Source organism: Asterias rubens, chromosome 3, assembly GCF_902459465.1.
Source record: "Asterias rubens chromosome 3, eAstRub1.3, whole genome shotgun sequence".
NCBI lineage: Eukaryota > Metazoa > Echinodermata > Asteroidea > Forcipulatida > Asteriidae > Asterias > Asterias rubens.
In genome coordinates, this window is record NC_047064.1 from 11,112,687 (window position 1) to 11,134,559 (window position 21,873).

The 21,873-nt window shown below is 38.2% G+C and overlaps 1 protein-coding gene across 1 annotated transcript; it reads left to right on the forward strand.

Annotated features, from left to right (window-relative positions):
- Window positions 1-1,016: 1,016 nt before the first annotated feature.
- On the forward strand, window positions 1,017-21,782 carry LOC117287898 (ras-related protein Rab-11B). The gene is made up of 5 exons (XM_033768502.1): window positions 1,017-1,349; window positions 9,498-9,693; window positions 10,094-10,287; window positions 16,141-16,221; window positions 18,320-21,782. The coding sequence occupies exons 1-5, from the start codon at window positions 1,310-1,312 to the stop codon at window positions 18,460-18,462; spliced, it is 654 nt and encodes a 217-aa protein (XP_033624393.1). The 5' UTR covers window positions 1,017-1,309; the 3' UTR covers window positions 18,463-21,782.
- The last annotated feature ends 91 nt before the right edge of the window (window positions 21,783-21,873 follow it).

A 21,873-nucleotide genomic window follows, 5' to 3' on the forward strand; every position in this document is an offset into this window, starting at 1 on the left:
AACACAAACGTTGTGATTTATATCACTGTTGGGGGTTTGTAACTCCAACATAACGCGGACGAAACAAAAGTATATAAAAATAAACGACATTTTAGCAGCCATTTTGAATCCCAAACAGATTCTCTCTGTGCTCACCATTGATCTGTATTATGTCAGTAAGTGTTACTCACGTGAATTCTTAAAATTCACAATATTGACCCAAGTGAAAGAAACAAAAGTAGAACTTCCCCAAAAACAGAGTTTCGGGTGCCTTTTTTAATTTCCTACGTTTTACCCTCCTCGTAAATGTAGAACAAAGTTGACACACTGAGTTTCGTTCATACTTTAGCATGAACTATTCCTTCATGGAAATCTAACAGTAAGAATCTAGCATATCATTAATTATTGACAAAACCTAGCATTAGGTCGTAAAATGATGTAATATTGGGCGATCTGATTTCCCGTGCCCCCCACCGGCTTGGACAAACACAGCATTATACTACATCATCCCCAACTCCTCCCCCCTCCCCCACCCCAGGAGGTAATGCCACAATCAACTTGCTCAGAGCATGGAGGAGGAATAAACCTCCATGCTCAGAGGTTGGCGGTCTATATAAACACGGTAACTTCCTTCGCCTATGCGCTGGGGCTTTTTTTATGCAACTTTCATTATTTTCTTTCTGTGATCTCAAGTTTTCGATCTACGAAGTGAATTTCCGAACAGCTATCTTATAGAAGTTTTTGTTGGGAATTGGAAAACACTTGTCACGGGATTGGGGAGGAAGGAAAATACTTTGGATGTTTACCCTGCCAACAATAATTGTTGTTGCATATTATTGCACTGAATTTGTCGTTCATCAATGCAATTCGAACACTGGCAGATGGCATTGCCCAATCGTTGATCAAGTAATATTATTATCATATAGCGGTAACAATAAAACGAACGCTGTATCGAGTTAGGTATATTCCTTCATCCGGGATCTTCACCACCTGTACACCCATGCGCAGAAGTACGTCATTCTTCTGCGCAGAAATCAAGGGGGGCGTTAAGGGACGCCGCCATTGCAAATGACGGAAAGTTTTAATTTGGAGATGAAGTCATGATAAACATATCAATATCATAGCCATCGTAATTTCTACGTGTGAGATTAAGGACTGTATATAACAAATATATATCTAGCCAATTAACCAAAGAGAAATTTTCAGAATTTAGTCAGGGGGTACCCATCAGGGGTGCGTAGACGCCGGGGAAATATCAATCCGGAAGTCAAAAGGTTCGTACGTAAACCGATAGCGGTATCTACACAATCCAATACACATCACATTCACGATGGGAACGAAAGACGACGAATACGACTACTTATTCAAAGGTGAGACACGAATTGAGTTGTTGTACATAGAGAAGTTCTTTTTTTTTCAATTGCGTTTTGTGAAATGTATATGTATTTTTAAACTGAACCTGAACCCTGCTCCGATCTATTAATTATATATTATCGTAATCTGGATTGGTAACACTGGCAAGTGCGACCAAAATGGCCACTGTCATGACAGTTCATTTATTGTAACTTGCACTGCTGTCTAGTTTGTAGTGTAATCTCACCTTTCTTAAGTTAATTCTTTATTTGTGTGATTACGAGATCTGTCATTGGGCAGGAAATACTGATATCAAAAACTGTCTAACCCTTTCATCCACCCAATTCGGCAATTCCCATAATAATTATTCTTCCTAAAACTAAAAGTGAAACAATCTTATATTTATAATACCAACCAACCTGAGTCCTGACCAACATGATGACCCCCCCAAAAAATGCCATGACTGCTGAACAAGTGAACGAGTGGTGGTTAGATTTGCAATTTTCCACAACGGATATATATGCAAACTGTGAAACTACAGTTAGGGTGGTAAACCTCTCATTCTGATAACAAATACTGTAAAGACCTTTTGCATGGAAGTCATCCAGCCGCCATCTTTGAGGTCAAACGGTGACGAAACAATCGAAACGCTCATAGAATGACCAACGAACAATCTCCTTTTGATCTCAAGGTGAGGGCGCCGTACTGAAATGACGTCATGTTCATAAGGTCTATTGACCCCTTCACACACGTCACAGGCGGCGACTGTGCCATGCTCACCATTTTGGTGTTCAATAATATGGATATGGTTTACGTGTAAACGGCCCGTAGCCTAAAATGTGCACTTCACTGAATAACGCACAGTTACACCGCCACCAGTATGGTATATGGGGGTTCCAAGATTATTCTGATGATGAAGTCAAGTAAGTGACTGCTTCATAATGACAAAATAATCAACCAGATGTAAATTACTGAGATTATAATAAACTGATCGATTGTGGTTGCTTCTTTGAATTGTAACAATACAGCTTAAATCATAATAATCATTAATATAATGCCACGAATGAAAGTATCTCCAGTCCTAAAGTGCCATTATGCTGTCCCAGGATTTCCTCTGCTTCTTTGCCCTTCATAGCCTCCCTAAACAAACTACCTTGCCCTCAGATGTCATTCATCAGAGAGACACCTCGACTGTTCGGACAGCTCGACAGTTGAGACAGCTCGACCGGTCAGACAACTCAATGGTTCAGACAACTTGACTTTGAGACAACTCGACGGACAGCCAAAACAAGTCGACGGTTGAATGGTTACACTCTGACACTTTGACACGAGTTTCAGCCCCTTTCCCGGCCCTATGTCGCCCCGTGCTGAGGCCCCCGTCACGGCTATCTGTCGACTTGTCTGACAGTTATACAAACCGTCCGCTGAGTTGTGCGAACGGTTGAGCTGTCTCAACCGTTGAGTTGTCTGAACACCGAAGAGACATACCACTGTAAAGTAGAATATTTTTTTAGGTTGCAGGTTACATTTCATTTATAAAAATTGAGTTTCTCATTGAAGACCTCGATGATGGATTTACAAGAAGCGCACATACATTGTGTACACTGTCCACTCCCCCGACTGCTGAGATCTTGGGTCAATGATCAATCAATTACTGCAATCTGTAGGAAGGCGCCCTCTGTTGTCCATAGCTGTACAAGCTCTGCGACAGAATGCATAGTTGCAGCCAACGGCTAGGCTGCAAATTGGCACAAACAAAATCCATATTTGTATGGATTTTATATGTATACTTGAGTTGTTGGGGGTGTGTTGACGGAATGTTTGGCACTAGTTTACTGGACCGAAGTCTTGGTGGTATGTAAATCTTTGGGTTCACTTCTATGTGATGATGTACATTGTATAGCAGTGGAGTGGGTATGAAACCTGTGTGTTTTTTTCTTTATGGTCTTGCAGCAAGTGAGTTTTAAATTTAAGGCTGAGGCCTAATCAAGTGGCTTTGGCCATTGCTTTGGCTGTTGGCTGCTGCAATGAATGTCGGTCACTTCGTACTCAAGTCACTTCGTACCTAGGTCACTTCGTACCCAAGTCACTTCGTACCCAAGCCACTTCGTACCCAAGCCACTTCGTACCCAAGTCACTTCGTACCCAAGTCACGTCATACCTGAATGAATTGGGAACGGTTGTTGAGACGAAGGAAACACTTTGAAACGAACCTTCATGGCTTTTTTTTCAAACCAAAGTTGGGGATTCGTTTTTGTTATTAGCACTGGTTATCAGGTAATTAAACATTCACTTTTTTAGGAGTGTTTAAAAAAAAAAAGCAAAATAGTAATTTACGGAGGAAAACCTCAATGCGCATGCCATTCTCCGTCGGACAAGTCAAAAACGGAGCCCATGACTCCACAAGAAAATCCCGTCAAGGTGAAGAATATTAATTCAGCAATATAACTGGGCGCTTTTTTACAAAGGTTAGTGAGGAATATTTATTCTGATCTTCCAGCAAGTCGTTTTTAATTACCGCGAAAATAATCAGTGTCGATGTTCACATATGAAAGAAAAAAATGAAGGCCGGCCACTTCTGTCAGATTCAGACAATTTGGGTACGAAGTGACTCGGGTACGAAATGACTTGGGTACGAAGTGACTTGGGTACGAAGTGACTTGGGTATGAAGTGACCGACATCGGCTGCAATGACGACCTTAAAGACACTTTTCAACGTTACAGCCACTGCCAAAGCCAATAATTTTGGACACTGCCTTAAAGTAGCCCGGAGTTCCCTGAAAGATTCATTTTAATCCTGCCAGAGAGATCAACTGAAATGTTCAGCAATTACATGTCCTCTGTGGGCAGTTCTTTAGGGAAGTAATTGTGGAGCCTTTGAGCTGTTATAAGGTTCATAGTAAGGTCCATGGATGTGATGAGTCAGAGGACCTCCCCTTCATTTCTATGTGTTGAATCATCACCCATGGGTTGACTCTTTGGGCGGAGAACTCCCTTCTGTTGATTGGTGTTTAATGCTGTACATAGTACAAACATGTTCAGGACTGATTGATATCCACATTTAGAAAAACCTGCAACACGCAGTCTTATGAACCGCAATTTGAGTTTCTTTGTGGCTCTGGCAGTTTGCGTGTTACTGTTTCATGGAGTTCCTCTGGTCATGGTTTGTCCAACCCAGTCTATGGCACTTCAGCTATCGATGAACAGATAAACACTTCCAATTGTGTTTGCGTCACGCAGCCGTTAGCCATACAAAACGGCGCAATGTTACAAAACGGCGCAATGTTCCCTCATTTTGCCAACCAAAATGTTAGTGCGCACGAGCTATGTGCAATCAACATATTTCATGGGACGAGTCTATTGGCATGGGTCAAATATTGACCGTTACAAATAAAAACATCTTTTCAACAGGTGGCTTGTGTTTAAAATGCTTCTTTTCTGGCTAATTCATAATAATAATAAATGTTTTTATAACGCACCTTTTTCCAAAGGATACAAAGCGCCAATTATTTTTATTGCAAGGTGAGTGGGACGAAGATTGAGACCTAATCCTTAGCACACCATGTCATGATTTACATAGTACTACGGTGCATACAGCAGCCTTAGCCAGGAACACCAGGCGAACCCAGGCTCTTTTCGATAAGCGCATGCACTGGGTTCTTTTACATGCATTACACAACACATGGGACCAACAGTGTTACGTCCCATCCAAAGGACGAAGCAATGGTTAAGTGTCTTGCTTCTAAGGACACAAGTGTCACGGCTGGGGATTCTAACTCACACTCGGCTGATTCATTTAGGGCTCTAATTGAAAGAGGTATTATTAATATATTATCAAATATCCATTATTTAGTTAACAAACAGGCATACATTTTTTAAACTTTGGACTGTGCTGCAAATACATACATCGTGTAGTATACACAGTATTTATTCAATGAAACATTACACCCTGTTTGAATCATTGATCCGTATTTTTTACTGAAAGTTATTTTTAGCAGGTAATATGACCTCATCTTAGAAAAATCCATGCCCATTGTGTGGTTATTCATTGTGACATTTATATGCGTCCAGACAAAAGTGATTTGGTAATTTAGTACAAGTGGTAAGGTTTGCAAATTGTTTTAAATGACAACGTGAACAGATGTCATTGTACAATGATGTAGGCCCTATGATGAGTGCTTCATGTATTTTATTTATAACACAAATACATGTAGGCCTACATGTAGTGAGTATTTTAGCTAACCACATGTACATACCTTAATCTGGATTGGATGAGTTTTGGTTGGCAATAACAGGTAGTTGTCCCTAATAGCCATTTTGAGACAAGTGTCCTTGGTTTGACCATGAAGCCATAAGGTTTGACATTTTCAACCAGGTTTATAAACAAATTGCACAGTAATAATACATTGATTATGTGCCTACAGGTACATGCATTCCATTTGAATCCGAAGGTGAGATTATGCAGACATAGCTTTCTATTTCTGTCCTCATAATTTGTACTTACATTATGCAATGTCCACACCCTGCATTGTATGTGTATGCTTCATGTAATTCGTAGTAATCTGACCTGAACATTTTAGTCTCAAAAGAAGGGGCCCTCGGACAAGCAAGGGCAAAACATTTTTAATGTGCAACATTTCATTTGTCAGTTGCATCACAAAGGATTGGTGAACTAAGTTTTGCCATGAAGTGTGACAGGTTATCCCTTGGAGCCAAAAGAGTTCTCCTGGGTGTTTTTTCATGCACAGCGGGCCTGTAACTTGATTGTCACTGACATTATTTATATAGGGAACTGTTTAGGGATTGAATACCTGATGTTGGAGTACAGTTAGATGCTATTTAGAGATGCGTAAAATATTGTGCGCAAGTCTCATGCAAGGCACACTACAGTAGACTACTACATGTACATGTAGCTACAGTAAGTGTATGCAAGTGTAGATGCACATAATGAACAAACTTGTTATGGGGCATTCTATGTATGTAATTATGGAGTTAGACATTTTGAAGCTGTATTTTGAAGCTTTACACACCCCGTCGATTTAGAGCTGTACAGGTATGTAGGAAAATGCTCTCATTCTGAATGACATACATCAGTATGTAGTCTCACTAAGTCCATTTAGATAGACATTTGCACTGAAAAAGCAGTTAAATTAATTGTCTATTTTTCTACAAACTGTAAAGCCAACAGTGAGAATGAAATGGCACCTTTCTTTTCAGCATACCTACGTATGTATAGGATACTGTATTTCCCTGAGCTTTGTTTTGTAGTAATGATAGAACTTAGCACATGTTGAGCAAATGCCAGTTGAGGCAATTTAAAAACTGCACCTTGTGCATACATCATCATGAGCATGAAACTGTCCCAGTAATGGCGGAAAACCATGGTATAGAATAAGAACAAACAAATTTTGTGGATTCAAATTGGTCTAACATTGTTCAGTGTTCTTTGCCTATTACAAGTGTAGATTCATAAATGTGCTGAACAATTGTAAGCAGTTTTTAATGCATAATTGATGAAGCCACATTGATTTGATGGGGATATGTGCATGAATTCACATTGTTTAAAAAATACTTTCAAGTATAGTTTTAGATGTAGGTCAGGCATTTTGATTTAATAAGAAAAAAACATAATTCACAAGTCTGTCGCCATGAAAGACACTGGACACCTTTTGTAATTGTCAAATACCAGTCTTCTCACTTGGTGTATCTCAACATGTATGCACAAAATAACAAACCTGTGAAAATTTGAACTCAATTCGTCATCAAAGTTGCTCGATAATAATGGAAACAAAAAACACCCTTGTTTCACAAAGTTGTATGCTTTCAGATGCTTCATTTCTGAGGTCTCGAAATCAAATTCTGATATTTTAGTGGAAAGGTACTTCTTTCTCAAAAACTATGTTACTTCAGAGGGAGACTGTTTCTCACAATGTTTTATACTATTGACAGCTCTCCATTGCTTGTTAACTAGTTAGTTTTTATGCCACCAATTATTTTGAGTAATTACCAATAGTGTCTAGTGCATTTAAGACGGCTAACGATCATGAACTGACATTGAAATTGCTGACATGGCAATACGACTACTAGGTCACTCAATATTCAAATGGTCAGCATTGACTTCTATGGACAAACCAGCATGTTTCAGCCAAACCTAGTCCTTGCATTCTTCCAGGAGGTCCTTATGAAGGCCTCTCTAAGAATTAGCACACACTGCAATCACAGGTTACATGTACAAATTACTAACCGTGCCAAGTGTTCAGTTATACAGTGTACATTATTGCCTAGATGTGTGTACATACATACTACATGTACATGTAACAAACATACAGTATGTTTGTGCCAATCCTACATTTTCAATTCTAGAACTATTAATCAAATTAGTTTTGAATTGGATACTGGACTACACACACAATTTAGCGCTTTATTTAGCTCTTGTTTTTTTTCCTTCCTGGCTTAAGAAACCATTACTATTTGTTGTTTCCTGGTACTTGTGGAAATGATGAAATGAAAGAAACCGAGAGCCATGACAGGTTTCAAAAGTAGCTGATATGTAGCTAGACTAATAAGGCATGATGATGAAGCTGATGTCAATAGTGAACTCAGTAACAGACTAACTACACGTACATTAATTATGAACATGTACACGTACGATACCTAATCCACTAGTAATGTGTACATAACTTATGGACACTTGATGTTCATGTAGATACTGAAACGGTGCACAGGGTGTGCCAGGATCTGGAAATACATGTAATATCTAACTTTGCCACAAACTGAAAAAAGTGTTGAAAGTTACTTACTTACACAGTAATGTTCATAGTACACTAGTACAGAAATATTATCAAAATGATGCTATTTGTAAAAAAGTGACAGAAAAAAAGATGCCAGACACGCCTCTAGCTAAAGCTTGTCGTGTAAAAGCAATATTTACGTTAACAAAGAGTTGTTGCTTGCACCAATCCTCATGATGTTTGTACTCTCAAAAAGCAATAATACTTGCATCTTGATCCTTATCGTTATCGCTGCAGTGTGACTCGGCCTTACAGGTGTCAATGGTATGAATATACCTTGCAGTTGCATACTCTTTGTACATTTGTAAAGATAGATGATTATGTTTCTTGCAGTATGGTGTCAACTAGCTGTTGACTGTTTGTTCTGAAATTGCTTGGTGTGTTTACAAAATATGATACAAAATGTTCAACATGGTTCACTCCTATGTGGACTGCCATGTATGTGTAGATGATAACCAGTTGGTGTTAATACATGAAGCATAGAGTTAAGCATTGTACAAAATGTTCAACATGGTTCACTCCTATGTGGACTGCCATGTATGTGTAGATGATAACCAGTTGGTGTTAATACATGAAGCATAGAGTTAAGCATTGTACAAAATGAGCAACATGGTACTCATACTCCCATGTGGACTGCCATGTATGTCTAGATGATAACCAATTGTTATAATGTACCTCTGTAACAAACTGTGAAGTTCGATTGGTCAAGAACCAATCAAGTGACGTGCAACAAAAACGCATGTACCATGGCTGCACAGCTCGGCAGGTAACATGAGTGATGTTAGCTGGTGTACATTACCTTGATCGTTCCAGTGTTAGTCGATTTCCAGCGCTTAGTACGAAACAACCGCGGGTTCGAGGGAACAGTGAAGAATTGTTTCTTATTTTTTAAACAACTGTTCGTCTGCTTATTAATTTATGCATATTCCGTCGTAATGTTTGAAGATGACAACAGAACTTTGAGAAGAGGAATAATAATGTTGCCAAGGTATAACAAAACAATTGCTGCACTGTGTAATTGGGGTCCATGGGTTTTGTACACCCTTTTAGGGAAAATGGCACCTTCCGCTTCGCCTTGGTTGCTACATGTATGTTCCCCCTCGGGTGTTCCAAATGCCACGGACCCTGTCACAGCGCGCAATAATTGAATATCTGTGTTAATAGGGTTGAGCATGTATAGCGCCACCTGTTATGCTCATGGACATCTACATTGTACCACCCCTCTCTCTACTCTTCTGGTAATGTAAACATACATATGCAAAAGATCCGGTTTGCATAATTTGTGAACGTTGTTCAAATGCAATTTGTAATGTAATGCCTTTAAAATGTTCACTATATTTAACTGATTTTGTCTTGATTTTGTTTGTTCCCCAGTTGTGTTGATAGGAGACTCTGGTGTTGGGAAGAGTAATTTACTATCAAGGTTCACAAGAAATGAGTTCAACCTTGAAAGTAAAAGCACCATAGGAGTAGAATTTGCAACGAGGAGTATCCAGGTTGATGGCAAGACAATAAAGGCACAGATATGGGACACAGCTGGTCAGGAGCGGTACAGGGCCATCACAAGCGCGTAAGACAAGTTTGGATTCATTCCTCCAAATCACAAAACTTCCTCACCGGCTACATAAGCTTGGCAATATCTCGATATTATCAAAAATTGCTGTACCATTTCTTAAACGATTACCGTATAGTCTTGATTTTTTGTTAATCGAATTATCGGCAAATCGTGGTTTTGATGAAGTACCACGATGTCTTCCCTAATTGAAACGTCTTGCAATCTCAAAGGGCTGTTTCAAAAAATATTGAGTGCCAGAACGAACCGCAAGATTCCCCAGGTTTTCACACCTGACAGATGCATACCTGGATTTATTATATTTTTGAAGTATTAAACTTCAGCAATATGATGTTACATCATCAGAAGTATTTATTGTACTGTATTTACTTAAAAGCTTGATTGAATTACTTTGCAGTTACTATCGTGGTGCAGTGGGTGCTCTACTTGTGTATGACATAGCCAAGCATCTTACCTATGAGAATGTAGAACGATGGCTGAAGGAACTACGAGACCATGCTGATAATAATATTGTCATCATGCTTGTAGGCAACAAGAGTGACTTACGACACTTGAGGGCAGTACCAACAGATGAAGCAAAAGCATTTGCAGGTAATTCATGAAGACTAAACCCAAGTTCCCATTGGATTTTTTTGTTATGGGTTTCGTGACTTTTCTGTAGAATAACCCAATTAAATCCAATGGGTACGCATGGTAAACTGACCTCCCTGTCAACTTACTTACACTGTGAATTTAGGGGAAACGTGGCCGAGCGGTTAAGAGCACCGAATTCAAGCTCTGCTGATTCTGTTCAGCAGTGTGTGGGTTCGAATCCCGGTCGTGACACTTGTGTCCCTGAGCAAGACACTTAACCATTATTGCTTCTCTCCACCCAGGGGTAAATGGGGACCTGTGAGGGCAGAGATGGTTCTTGTGATTGATTTAGCCGAGTAGCGCATTTGTTGCACGAGGCTGTATACTCCCCAGGGAGCTGAGATGGTTTAAGGAGTGAATTAAGGCCCAGTGACCAGGGGTAATAATTTGAAGCGCTTTGAGACACCCATTCGGGAGTGAAAAAGCGCTATATAAACTCAAATAAATATAATAATGAAAACTAACCGGCCGAAAGAGGTCACCAAAAACTTCTGCGCAGCTACGGTAACTTATCAGGGCAGCTAAAAAGTCAAATGGGAACAGCTCTGCGCTGTCAACCTACTGCGACCTAGCCTTTTGTCAAGGTCTTCAAGGCTTGGACGTTGTAAAACGCTATGCAAGCAAACAGTAACACTTCCTGTTACTTCACAACTTCACGCAGAATATGTGTTTTCGATGCTGGTGGTGTGGTATTACCATAGTACCATATGCAGCGTGGGTACATGATATGCAAGTATGGTGGCCGAGCGGAAAAGAGCGCCGAATTCAGACTCAGGTGTTTCTGATCAGCAAGTGTGGGCGCGTGACACTTGTGTCTTTAAGTAAGACACTTAACCATTGCTTTGTCCTTCTGATGGGACGTAAAGCCGTAGGTCCCATGTGTTGTGTAACGCATGTAAAAGAACCCAGTGCCCTTATCGAAAAGAAAAGGGGGTTTGCCCCGTTGTTCCTGGTAAACCCTTGTAAACCCTTAAAAGGTACTATATAATTGAGCCTCAGAATTCATCACTGCAATAACCTATCTTTCTGAAAGTTTATACATACTTGAGTACCTTGTTTGGTAGATACGTGCGCTGTATAAGACTTTGATCAGACTTGGATATTATTAATATGCAATACAAAAACTACACTGCAGCCCTTTTTCAATCTCGCCCAGTTGCTGTCGTTTCGCTACTGTCCAAGTGAGAAACATGGCATATTTGATGAATTTTGTGAGGAGGTTAATTGGGCTAGATGAAAGTGAAAATGCTGATGAAGGCATAGAATAAGGTGGAGGATATTCAGTCAGTGCAACGAGAATAATATTCTGCCAGTCTCAAACAACTGTTCTGTCGTGGAGTTTAAGTCCAGGTAGAAACGCTCAGTAGAATAAAACAGTCATGGTAACTGTTCACATTGTTGCGGAAGAATATCTCCAATGGGAACCAGCTTTAGCTCAAAAGAGACCACAAGGGCTAAGCTTGGTGATGGTTATGTTCATCCATGATACATTGTCAGAAGTTTTTTGTCATGATGAATCTGCAACATCCACATTTGAGAGGTCTAGGCACAGAATACAATCTCAAAAGTGCCATATTATAAACAAACAACAGCTGCCATGCTTATAAAAGAAACTTCTTAGTTTCTTAAAAACCCGCTTAGCTTAAACAGCTTGCATCTTGTGCGCCAATTGCTGGTTGCATTATAAGCTTGGGCGATATTGCTTTTATTATCCCACGATATATCGTCAAAAAAGTATCGCGATATTCGATTAAATCGCGATTTATGTTTGAAGTGTAAAATTTAGACATTTTACTATGCCCAATTTTCATACTTCAAAAATGAAAACAAATCGAGGTATGGATCTGTGAGGTGTACTGTCTACCCATGGTGTTGTAGCTCTATGAGTTACACACACATAAAGTGTCTTTTAAAGTGTCTACTGCGCATGACTGTTCTTACATGTGTGTATATCCTGCCCATTTCATTCTAGCTAACCAATAAGCATCCATAATGCACATGGGGTGACCTCTCATTCATAAACGGTTGTGGATGGTTTGTGGTTTGTGTAATATGATCCCATTGTGGTCTGCAGTTCAGCGGCGAGGTGTCGCACAAGTAGGGCCACTGATTTTCTGTTTCAGAAAAGTGCAAATTCCGTTTGGCAAAAACATGAATTCCGTTTCAGGCACAAAAAATTCCGTTTCATGTTTTGTTAATTAGATAAAAGGTTTTTTTTATACCCAGGGACACACTTATAAAAATCAATTTGAGATAAGTTGCACTGTTGACTTCGTAAAATGTTCATTTGAACTGACAAATTTCAAAAAAATACTTTAATTTTTTTATATTTATAATTGTGGATTATTTTGTATACTGCTGTTCGATGAAACAAAAACATGCAGTCAGGGTAAAAAGGTTGCACTGTGACTGCAGTATCAATGCACATGATGTGATAGACTTGATTCCAAGTCTAAAACTGCAGTTGATTCTCTGCATCAGCCACATTGTAGGCTAATGACAGGAGTGTATCCACAAGAGGGCGCTGTTTCAGCATGATCAAAGACTTGGGAACAAGTCTATGGACGTGACCGTTCTCCATCCACAAACAAAATGTCAGCCACTTTGTTTTCGCTTTGGCGACAGAATGTTGACAGTTTACGGTTTTATTTTAGACCTTTCCGAGATGAAAAAACATTTTATGTGTTCTTATAGATCATAGGTAAGCTAGTTTTTCTATTATTGTTAGTAAAAGAGAGGGAGAAAATGCAATTTGGGTGAACAAAAAAAGTTAAAAACGTGCCGCGAATAATATGCCCTTCGCTTAACCATGTTAACAACGTGTGTACATCATGTGTACATCATGTGTGTAAACATGGAGGATGGTGTGAAGTAGAACAGAATGATCCACGGTTACGATCTCGTACTTTTTAATGGTCTGATTTCTGATGCTTTTTTAGTTTAACAAAAAGAATCGTAATAAAGAATGCAATTTCAATAGTTTTGGCGTCAAGAAAAAAAAAAAAAAAATTTTTTCTGAAATCCCGTTTTCCGTTTCAAAGAGCGGATTCCGCGAATTCCGTCCGTTTTCCGCGATCGCGGAAAATCAGTGGCCCTACACAAGGCTCCCACACAGGGGAGGTAATTGATACATTGTGTTACTTCTGCAGTGTCTGTGGGAGACCGCAAGTCTTTGATGTTATTTTTTTTTTATTGGGGAATCTTGGGGTTGGTTCTGGGGCTTTATATTTTTTTTTAACAGCACATTGTGGTTGCAAGACGTCTCAATTAGGGAAGACATCGTGATACTTCATCAAAACCACGATATGCCGATAATTCGATTAATAAAAAATCAAGTCGATATGGTAATCGTTTAAGAAATGGTATCGCGATTTTCGATTATATCGAGATATGGCCCAAGCTTATTGCATTACTCATGTCTGTGATCAGCTGTTTGGATCTGTTAACAAAAATTAACATTAATACATTGTACGAATAGGGGAATCAATTTGGTTCCCATTCATAAATACCTTTTCGGTATAAAAACATCAACACTTTTTGTCAAAAAATTAAATAAATGCAAAAATTTTAATTGTTGAATGATTTCTAACAACACAACACCCCTCTATGAGATGGTAAGGCCCTCGAGTAAACAACTCCTTATAAGGAGATTGCTGTGCGCGTCACGCGTATCGCATGATGTGGCACAACTGTCCTGGCCGTTGCTCTCGACCAATAGGAATACAGAAACTGTCTTATAAGCACAGGTGCAGGCTCGCGTGTCACGCCCATGCTTCAACACTTTTTACTGGTGTTATATCATCCTTTCAAACAACCCCTTGTGATGCCCTCTCGTCCAATCAGAATGGATAAACTGTCTTAGGTATTTATGAATGTAGAATAAACAAGAGGATACCTCATGCCACCATGTTAAAGGGTATATATGTACTTTTTCCTAACAAAAAACACAATGTCCACAGGTTTACATTAAACTTATACAGTTTGAAGATTATGATAGTAGAAAGCTTCCCTTGAAATTTTACTTACTGAGTTGCTGTAGTTTTTGAGAAATGAGTAAAAGTAATAATTTTCGTCTCAGTTTTAGCATGTAAAAACGTATCAAACAGTTATGCTATGGTTTTGGTATAATATCATAACTGGTTAAGGTGATTTTACATGCTAAAATAATTTTGGTCTCATGAGACCAAAATTATTTTGTGACTTGTTTTACTCATTTCTCAAAAACTACACAACCTTAGTTAGTAATATTTGAAGGGAAGCTTTCCACTATCATTATCTTCAAACCCTGTAAGTTTAATGTAAATCTGTGGACATTTTGAAAAAGTACCCGAATCCTTTAAAGGTAGAATGATGAACGAAACAATGGAAAATGCACAGCTGTATATATACGTGCAAATTCAAAACTTGGCAGTGTTATGCCAGCACTTTTGCATCGCAAAATACTTTGACTGAACAGACTTTGTGCATACTGAATGCTAATATTATCTAGTAGTAAATGGTGATTTTTGAGGAGCAACTGAAACATTTTGTGTAGCATTTTGTTCTGCTTTACAAGGGACATAGTTAACTGTTGTGGATGTTTTTGATATTGAAAACTTAGGACAACCCCTAAGGGCAGTAAAAAGCTTCAATCGTTGTCATAGTGGCTGTAGTTTCATTCAGCTCTAATGTAATAACAGCTTTATTTGGTTTTCCCACAGATTTGCCATGTATGGCCTTACATAAGTACAGTAAATGCATTCACAAGAGTCAAACCGTGTGCAAAGAAATCGGTTTCAGCTCATTCCATTCCAGGGAGTTTGAGAAACAGAATGAAAATATTTCTTCTGCTGTGTACAATCCATTGGTCCAACATCAACAAAAGATCATACTGGATGATTTGTCATTTATCCATTCATAATTTGAATAATGCCAATGATGTACTACACTATGACTCCTGAATGAACAGGTCCAAATTTGTTTTTGGTACCAGGGCCCAATTTTATAAAGCTACTTAAAGGCAGTGGACACTGTTGGTAATTACTCAAATGTAAATATTAGCATAAAACCTTACTTGGTGACCATAATGGGGAGAGGTTGATGGTATAAAACATTGCAAGAAACAGCTCCCTCGGAAGTGACATAGTTTTCAAGAAAGAGAAGTAATTTTCCACGAATTTGATTTTGAGACCTCAGATTTAGAATTTGAGGTAATAATATTTTTGAGTTCTCAAAATCAACTAGCTAAAAGCACACAACTTCGTGTGACAAGGGTGTTTTTTTCTTTCATTATTATCTTGAACACCCAGCAGGGTGGACACGTGGGCATTACAAGTCTTATTATTATTATTATTATTATTATTATCTCGCAACTTTGACGACCAGTTGAGCTCAAATTTTCACAGGTTTGTTATTTTATGCATATGTTGGGATACACCAAGTGAGAAGACTGGTCTTTGACAATTAGCAATAGTGTCCAAAGCAGCAACCTTTTTTTATCAAATTCTTACTCGGCATAAATGAGCAGGTTACCTGTCACAAATCGTTCATGTCAAATGTTATTTTGGCTGGTTGCCTTTTTGTGGTAAACATAATTATGTTGTGTTGAGCTACTTTTTGTGCTTAAGCAGCTCTATGAATTTGGGCCTAGACCATAAGTCGATGTAGTTTGCAGAAACTGCTCTGTGTATCCAGAAATGTTGAAGCAGCTCTCTGAATAGACAGAGTACCATTGTGTACACATATATTGGTTATCACATCAGTGCAATTACGTCAGTAGTTTAATTTATATAGCTTAACATGCATATTTTGTGTCATTTTTCTTGTATACAGAAAAGAATTCACTATCTTTCATTGAAACCTCAGCCCTGGACTCAACAAATGTAGAGCAAGCCTTTAAACAAATATTAACAGGTAAGCCAAGTTACTCAAAGATGTGTTTTGTTGTGGTGTGTTTAGTCACAAATGTGATTCTCATCTGGTGCCCTCCATCAAATTATTTAATAAAACAAAAATATTGTCATTATTAAAGGGGCCCATTTTAAGGCATCTGAAAGCACACAAAGTTGTCCATCAAAGGTGTTTTTTTTCTTTCATTATTCTGTGCAACTTTATGTATAGGTTTGCGGTAACACCATGTAATGACTATCTCTAATGAGTTGGGTGGGATACAACAAGTGAGAATACTGGTCTTTGACAATTAATAAGCGTGTACAGTGCCTTTAAGTTGTTGTCGTGCACAAAAACATCTTCCTGTATTTTTTAATTAACACTACATTGCTCCTTGAGAAAATACGGTCCGCTATTTTGTGGAGTCAACCATTTTGCAGGGCTCGAATTTGGGGAAAAAATCCACAAGACCGCAGGGCTTGTTGCTCAGAATTTTTACTGGACCGGAAGATTTTTTACAAGGCCAAAATTTTATTAGGAAAAAAAAAGTTAACACGATAGAACAGCAGGCCTTTTTCATCCCTTAGGAGGCTTTTTTTTTGCTGTGAAACCCAATCAATAAAGTTCCATATACCTACTTCAAGTCATTCTCGCCGCCAAAAAAAAAAAAAAATCCCGATTTGACAGGCAAATCACCAACAAAACACTGCAACGTGCAGCATTCATAAAAAGATCGTCATAAAAAGATTGACCAAAAATTGTACAGCAGTAGTCAGAAGCTCATCACTGTTGGTAGCCATACTTAGCAAGACGTTTGGCAACAATACCTTACTTTTAATCCATGCAACACAGGGATGTGTGGTATTGCAACCAGACATTCTTAATGCAAATTCAACACTCCTTTGTAAGGTATCAGACTTTACACATGGTCAGTGGTAAACAGACATCGCTGTACTAAGGTGTGCCGCCGCGCCGGGTACCAACACATCACTCCCTCGTCCCCGCTCGCTCACTCCCCGGGTGCATAAACATAAATGGTTTGAGACGAGATGAACAAGGTGTGGGCATGAGTAAACTGAATGGAAAACTTGTATGCAGCCTGATGCACGTGAAAAAAGGACGGATTGACTTTCCGCAGGCGTGCTCAGAACACTGATTTGACAACAAGTAAAACAAAAACTTTTATTTTAAATGAGATTGAAATACATTTTTTAATGAAAGATAATATATTTCATATAATTATTTGTAATAGTAACTATATTAGTATCATAAAAAAAACCGCAAGACCGCCGGACTTGTTCGGCATAAAGTTTACTGGACCGAAGCTAAAATCACTGGCCTCGGGCCTGCGGTCCAGCGTGAAATTCGAGCCCTGTTTTGTTCTACAAACTAGTGGACTGTTGTCTATTATAAAAGTGCAACAAATACCACATCATTTTCAAGGGATATTTATGTGAGTCACTATATTTTATTTTTCCAAATGTTTGCATTTCAAAACAAATGCTTTTTAAAGCCCAAAGTGCCCAATCCAAAGCCAATGTACCAGGCCTTAATGTATACATTAGTCATGCTTTTAATGTCTAAAGCTTGATAGTTCATAGAATAATTTCAAAATTTTCTATAAAGCATACTTCTCAGTAAAATCTCAATGCGCTTTACATTATTGCCCTGGTCATTGGGCCAATAACGTTCCCAGAGTCTTTCTAAGCTCCTTGTATTGGGAGTATACAGCCCAAAGCTGCTGGGCACTCCAAAAGCTTTTCCTAAAACAATATCAACCTCTACCCTCGCAGGCACCCATTAATACCCTGAGTGTAAAGAAGCAATTTAAGTGTCTTGCTCAAGGGCACAAGTGTCATGGTCTGGATTCGAACCCACACCCTGAAGACTTGACCACCAGAACTTGAGTTCGATGCTCTAAACCGTTTGCCATGACACCCTATAGAAACTCTGAAGCTTGAAACATTTAAAACTTTTGTATATTTTATTTTGTCATTCTTATGGCATGAGTTTATGTACATAAAAGCAAAGGCCGATTTTTATGCACAAGTTCATGTTGTTTTTGACCATAGATACTTGCCTTCTATATTACAGCAATTTTTCTTTTGTTTTTTTTCTACAGAAATTTATAAGATAGTTTCACAAAAGATCATTCGAGATGGTGGCAATGGTGAGGACTCACCTAGCTCAGATGTCAAGCCCATTACAATTCCCCCTACAACAGACACAGAGCCAAGGAAGAAGAACTGCTGCCAGTCAATATAAGAACCAATCACCTTAATAATTCCCCTCCCATTCTAAGCTTTCCTTGTCACATCGCTAATCTCTAGGGGGTATCAATCATGAGACTGCTAAACATACTCAGTGTTCACATATCATTATATTGTAACAAGGTTGTATCATTCATGACAAGTTTATCCAAAGTGCACAGACAGTCACGCAATACATTCAAACATAAATTAAAACCATTGAATAAAACTGAACCAATGCAGTGAATGTGACCCTTAATATCTCCTTCTAGGAGATTTAGCACAAGCATGTTGTCATTTTTTATGACTATACAACCTTTTTGCTTCTTCAGGTTTGTTGGACAAGAATTGTCACTTATTGGCAATGGTAAGATTCACAAGATTACAATAGGGCCAGTTGGCATGCTAAGAAATGACTTTGTTAATGAGCCTCAGTATTGACTATTGACTATGCATTACACCAGAACCAGCTGGGTGCAAGTTCCTGACTAAAGGATGTTTTACCCTCATACAGCTGTAACTTGTTTCCAGAGAATGGAACTCTCTTGTAAAGTTCCATGAAATTGGGACACTATTGGCCACATTGTTGAATAGCTTATGGAAACAAAGTTCCACATTATCAAGCAACCAGCGATACTGGTTTTGGGCAAGAAAAGAATTGATTCAAATTTGCGTATCCCGGATTTATATGAATGACATCTATTATGAGGTAATATATATATATATACACATGTATAAAGAGTGTTGTGGTATGGTCTAGTTTGTATGCGAAACACAAGTGTTCATGAAGTTGTTATGGGCGGCATTTTGGAAATGGTTTTTGCAATTTTGATTGTTCATTGAAGACACACAGGATTTCGTTGCTTTGGATGGGATGTCCATGGATGGGATGTCCATGGACAACATGTGAATATAATTGTGCATACATCTGAGCAGGGCCAAATTTCATAGCTGTGCTAACCGCCAAATTCTGCGCTTACGATCACCTTTCTCCACTTGCATGGCAAGCGCCAAATTTGTGTGCTAGCTTTGTAAGTGTAGTATGCCTAGTAACATGGAGTGCGCACAAGCCAAAACTTCCCTCTTACCTGTGCAATATGCTTGACGTAAGCGCAGAATTCCCTGCTTCCATAAGAGCCATGAAATTGGGCCCAGTTTAGATTGAAGTGCTTGATGTACCAACATTTCATTTTGTTGATTTTGACAGTTTGCAACATTCCAAGAGGAGCATTGAATAAGGATGAATTCATATGGTTGGTGCCTGGAATAGGTCATGAATATCAGGCAAAGCTTTTATTTATGGTTTGTCATAAACATTAGTGACTGATTGTTGTAACAGTGATACTATGCTACATGTACATCTAAAAAGACCGCCATTATTAAAAGATCTGGGGAAAAGTATCCATTCAACCCCTCCCGATAGTCCACCCTTTTTGAGTACTTGCTGTATGATAAATTGTCAAAAGTTCTTAAAGCTGTACATAGAATATTTATGATTGCAGTGGGACTAAGTGTGCTGAGAAAAGACTGCTTAACCACAAAGACCAACCAAAGTCTCATGGTCTTAATAATTCGTTTGAAATTACTGTAGTGGCCTGCAGTTTACTTCTATGTCTGCAAGTGGTGAAGATTCTACGAGATTATTATGTGTGTTGATTTTTCTTCAGGACAAGTGTCACTCATATGAAGCAGCCTGCATTCTTTCAACTGTTGACAAAACAATAGTTAGAACTTCACACTTCCCATTGTTTTTGTTGCTTTGGTTTTGTCCTTCATGCTTTTTCACATCGTTTCCAAATACAGGTCAATTTTGTTATGAAAATTTTCTTTTCACATTGGAATTGGTCTTGACCATAGTCTCAATTAATTTCTTGATGCAATACCAATATTACGCTTTTTCAACTTTCAAATTCCTGTGTAATGTGTGGTCAGACCACAAATGTTCATTGCAAATATTTGTATGTATGTTCATGGGTCAAGCACTGTTCGTTTTAAACCGTTTAGGTGCTTAATATGAAACCTAGTAAAACAAAAGATATACATGGGCGGCTGTAGGCTCATAAAGTAAAGGCCCGACTCTCTGTTTCATGGGACTTATTGTTTGCATAGCCTGGTAGCCTGCAATAGCATGTGCATTTTCAGTAGTTTACTCTATTTGGAGTCGGTGATGAGAAATATACAGTGTCCTAAAGAGGGGCCCACCATCAAGATAAAGTGGAAATGTGCTTTATAAAAAATTGATAGAAATTGCTTCAGCGTGGCTTGATATTTGAATATCCATGTCTTTGTATAAAAAATAGATGTATGCAATTTTGAATATTCATTACTTTATTTTGGCGAAATGCACTCTGATATTTTTGCAGGTGTTTTTGGTTTGTTTAATATGTCATTTCCAAACCCTACTTTGTGTCTTCAAAGGTGTGGGATTTTCTGGATGTGACTTGTGTAGCAAAATGTCCCAAATTGCACTTAATAACTAACTAATGATCTCATTCCTAATAACTTTATAATGTACATATAAGTAAGACATGTAGTATAAAACAAACAATTAGTAAGGGAGGTACACACAATTTGACATTAATAGCTTTTGATTTGATATTTCTTTTTATTTTCAACGATTTAAGTTTATTAGTTGTTCTGTTAACCATCAGCTTTTCTGTAATGTACCTATTTTATAATCTATTATAAATAATCACTGTGCTTGCTATACTTGGCTTTCAAACTACAGTCATCCTTGTTCAATACTTTATTGAAATATTTCCTGCGTTTGCTGAATGAAATCACATGATAATATCAACAAATTAGAGAATGGTGTTTTAATAATACCTGGTTTCTGGAATGTCTTTGGATCTTATATTTGGTTTGCCTGTATGAAGCAAGTGCATATTAACTGGTCTTAGTTTGGGAGTTTTCTCTAACCATTATCTGTATTTTGGTCATCAGTATGCTCAAAATGCCTTTTGGACACTGCATAAGTGAGATGTACATGTATCAGCAATTTTAACATCCAGTGTGAACTTTGTATTAATGCTCACATATTCATTGCAAATTCATGGAATAATTATGTAAAATAATGATAATAATATAATATATAATTGTTACGACTGCAGATGATGTCAAAATTTAGTGATCCTATTTCACAGATTGGTTTAGACTTGGCAAAGTTAAACAAAAGTTGGAGTGTCACCATCCTTTGCAGATTCTCCCAAATATACTGTTTGACATGCTTCTTTTTTATTCCATGTTTTTTTCTTCTCGGTCATAAATATTTTTAGCAAGTGTTATTGCAAAACTACTAAAATATAGTGATTGTTCTGATTTCATATTGTCTGATTTTGAAAGTGCTTTGCTAGGTTTATTTTTTTCAGCCAACATGGGTATTGTATTTGTCACTGACACTCTAAAGACCAGTGTTTTGCCATCATAA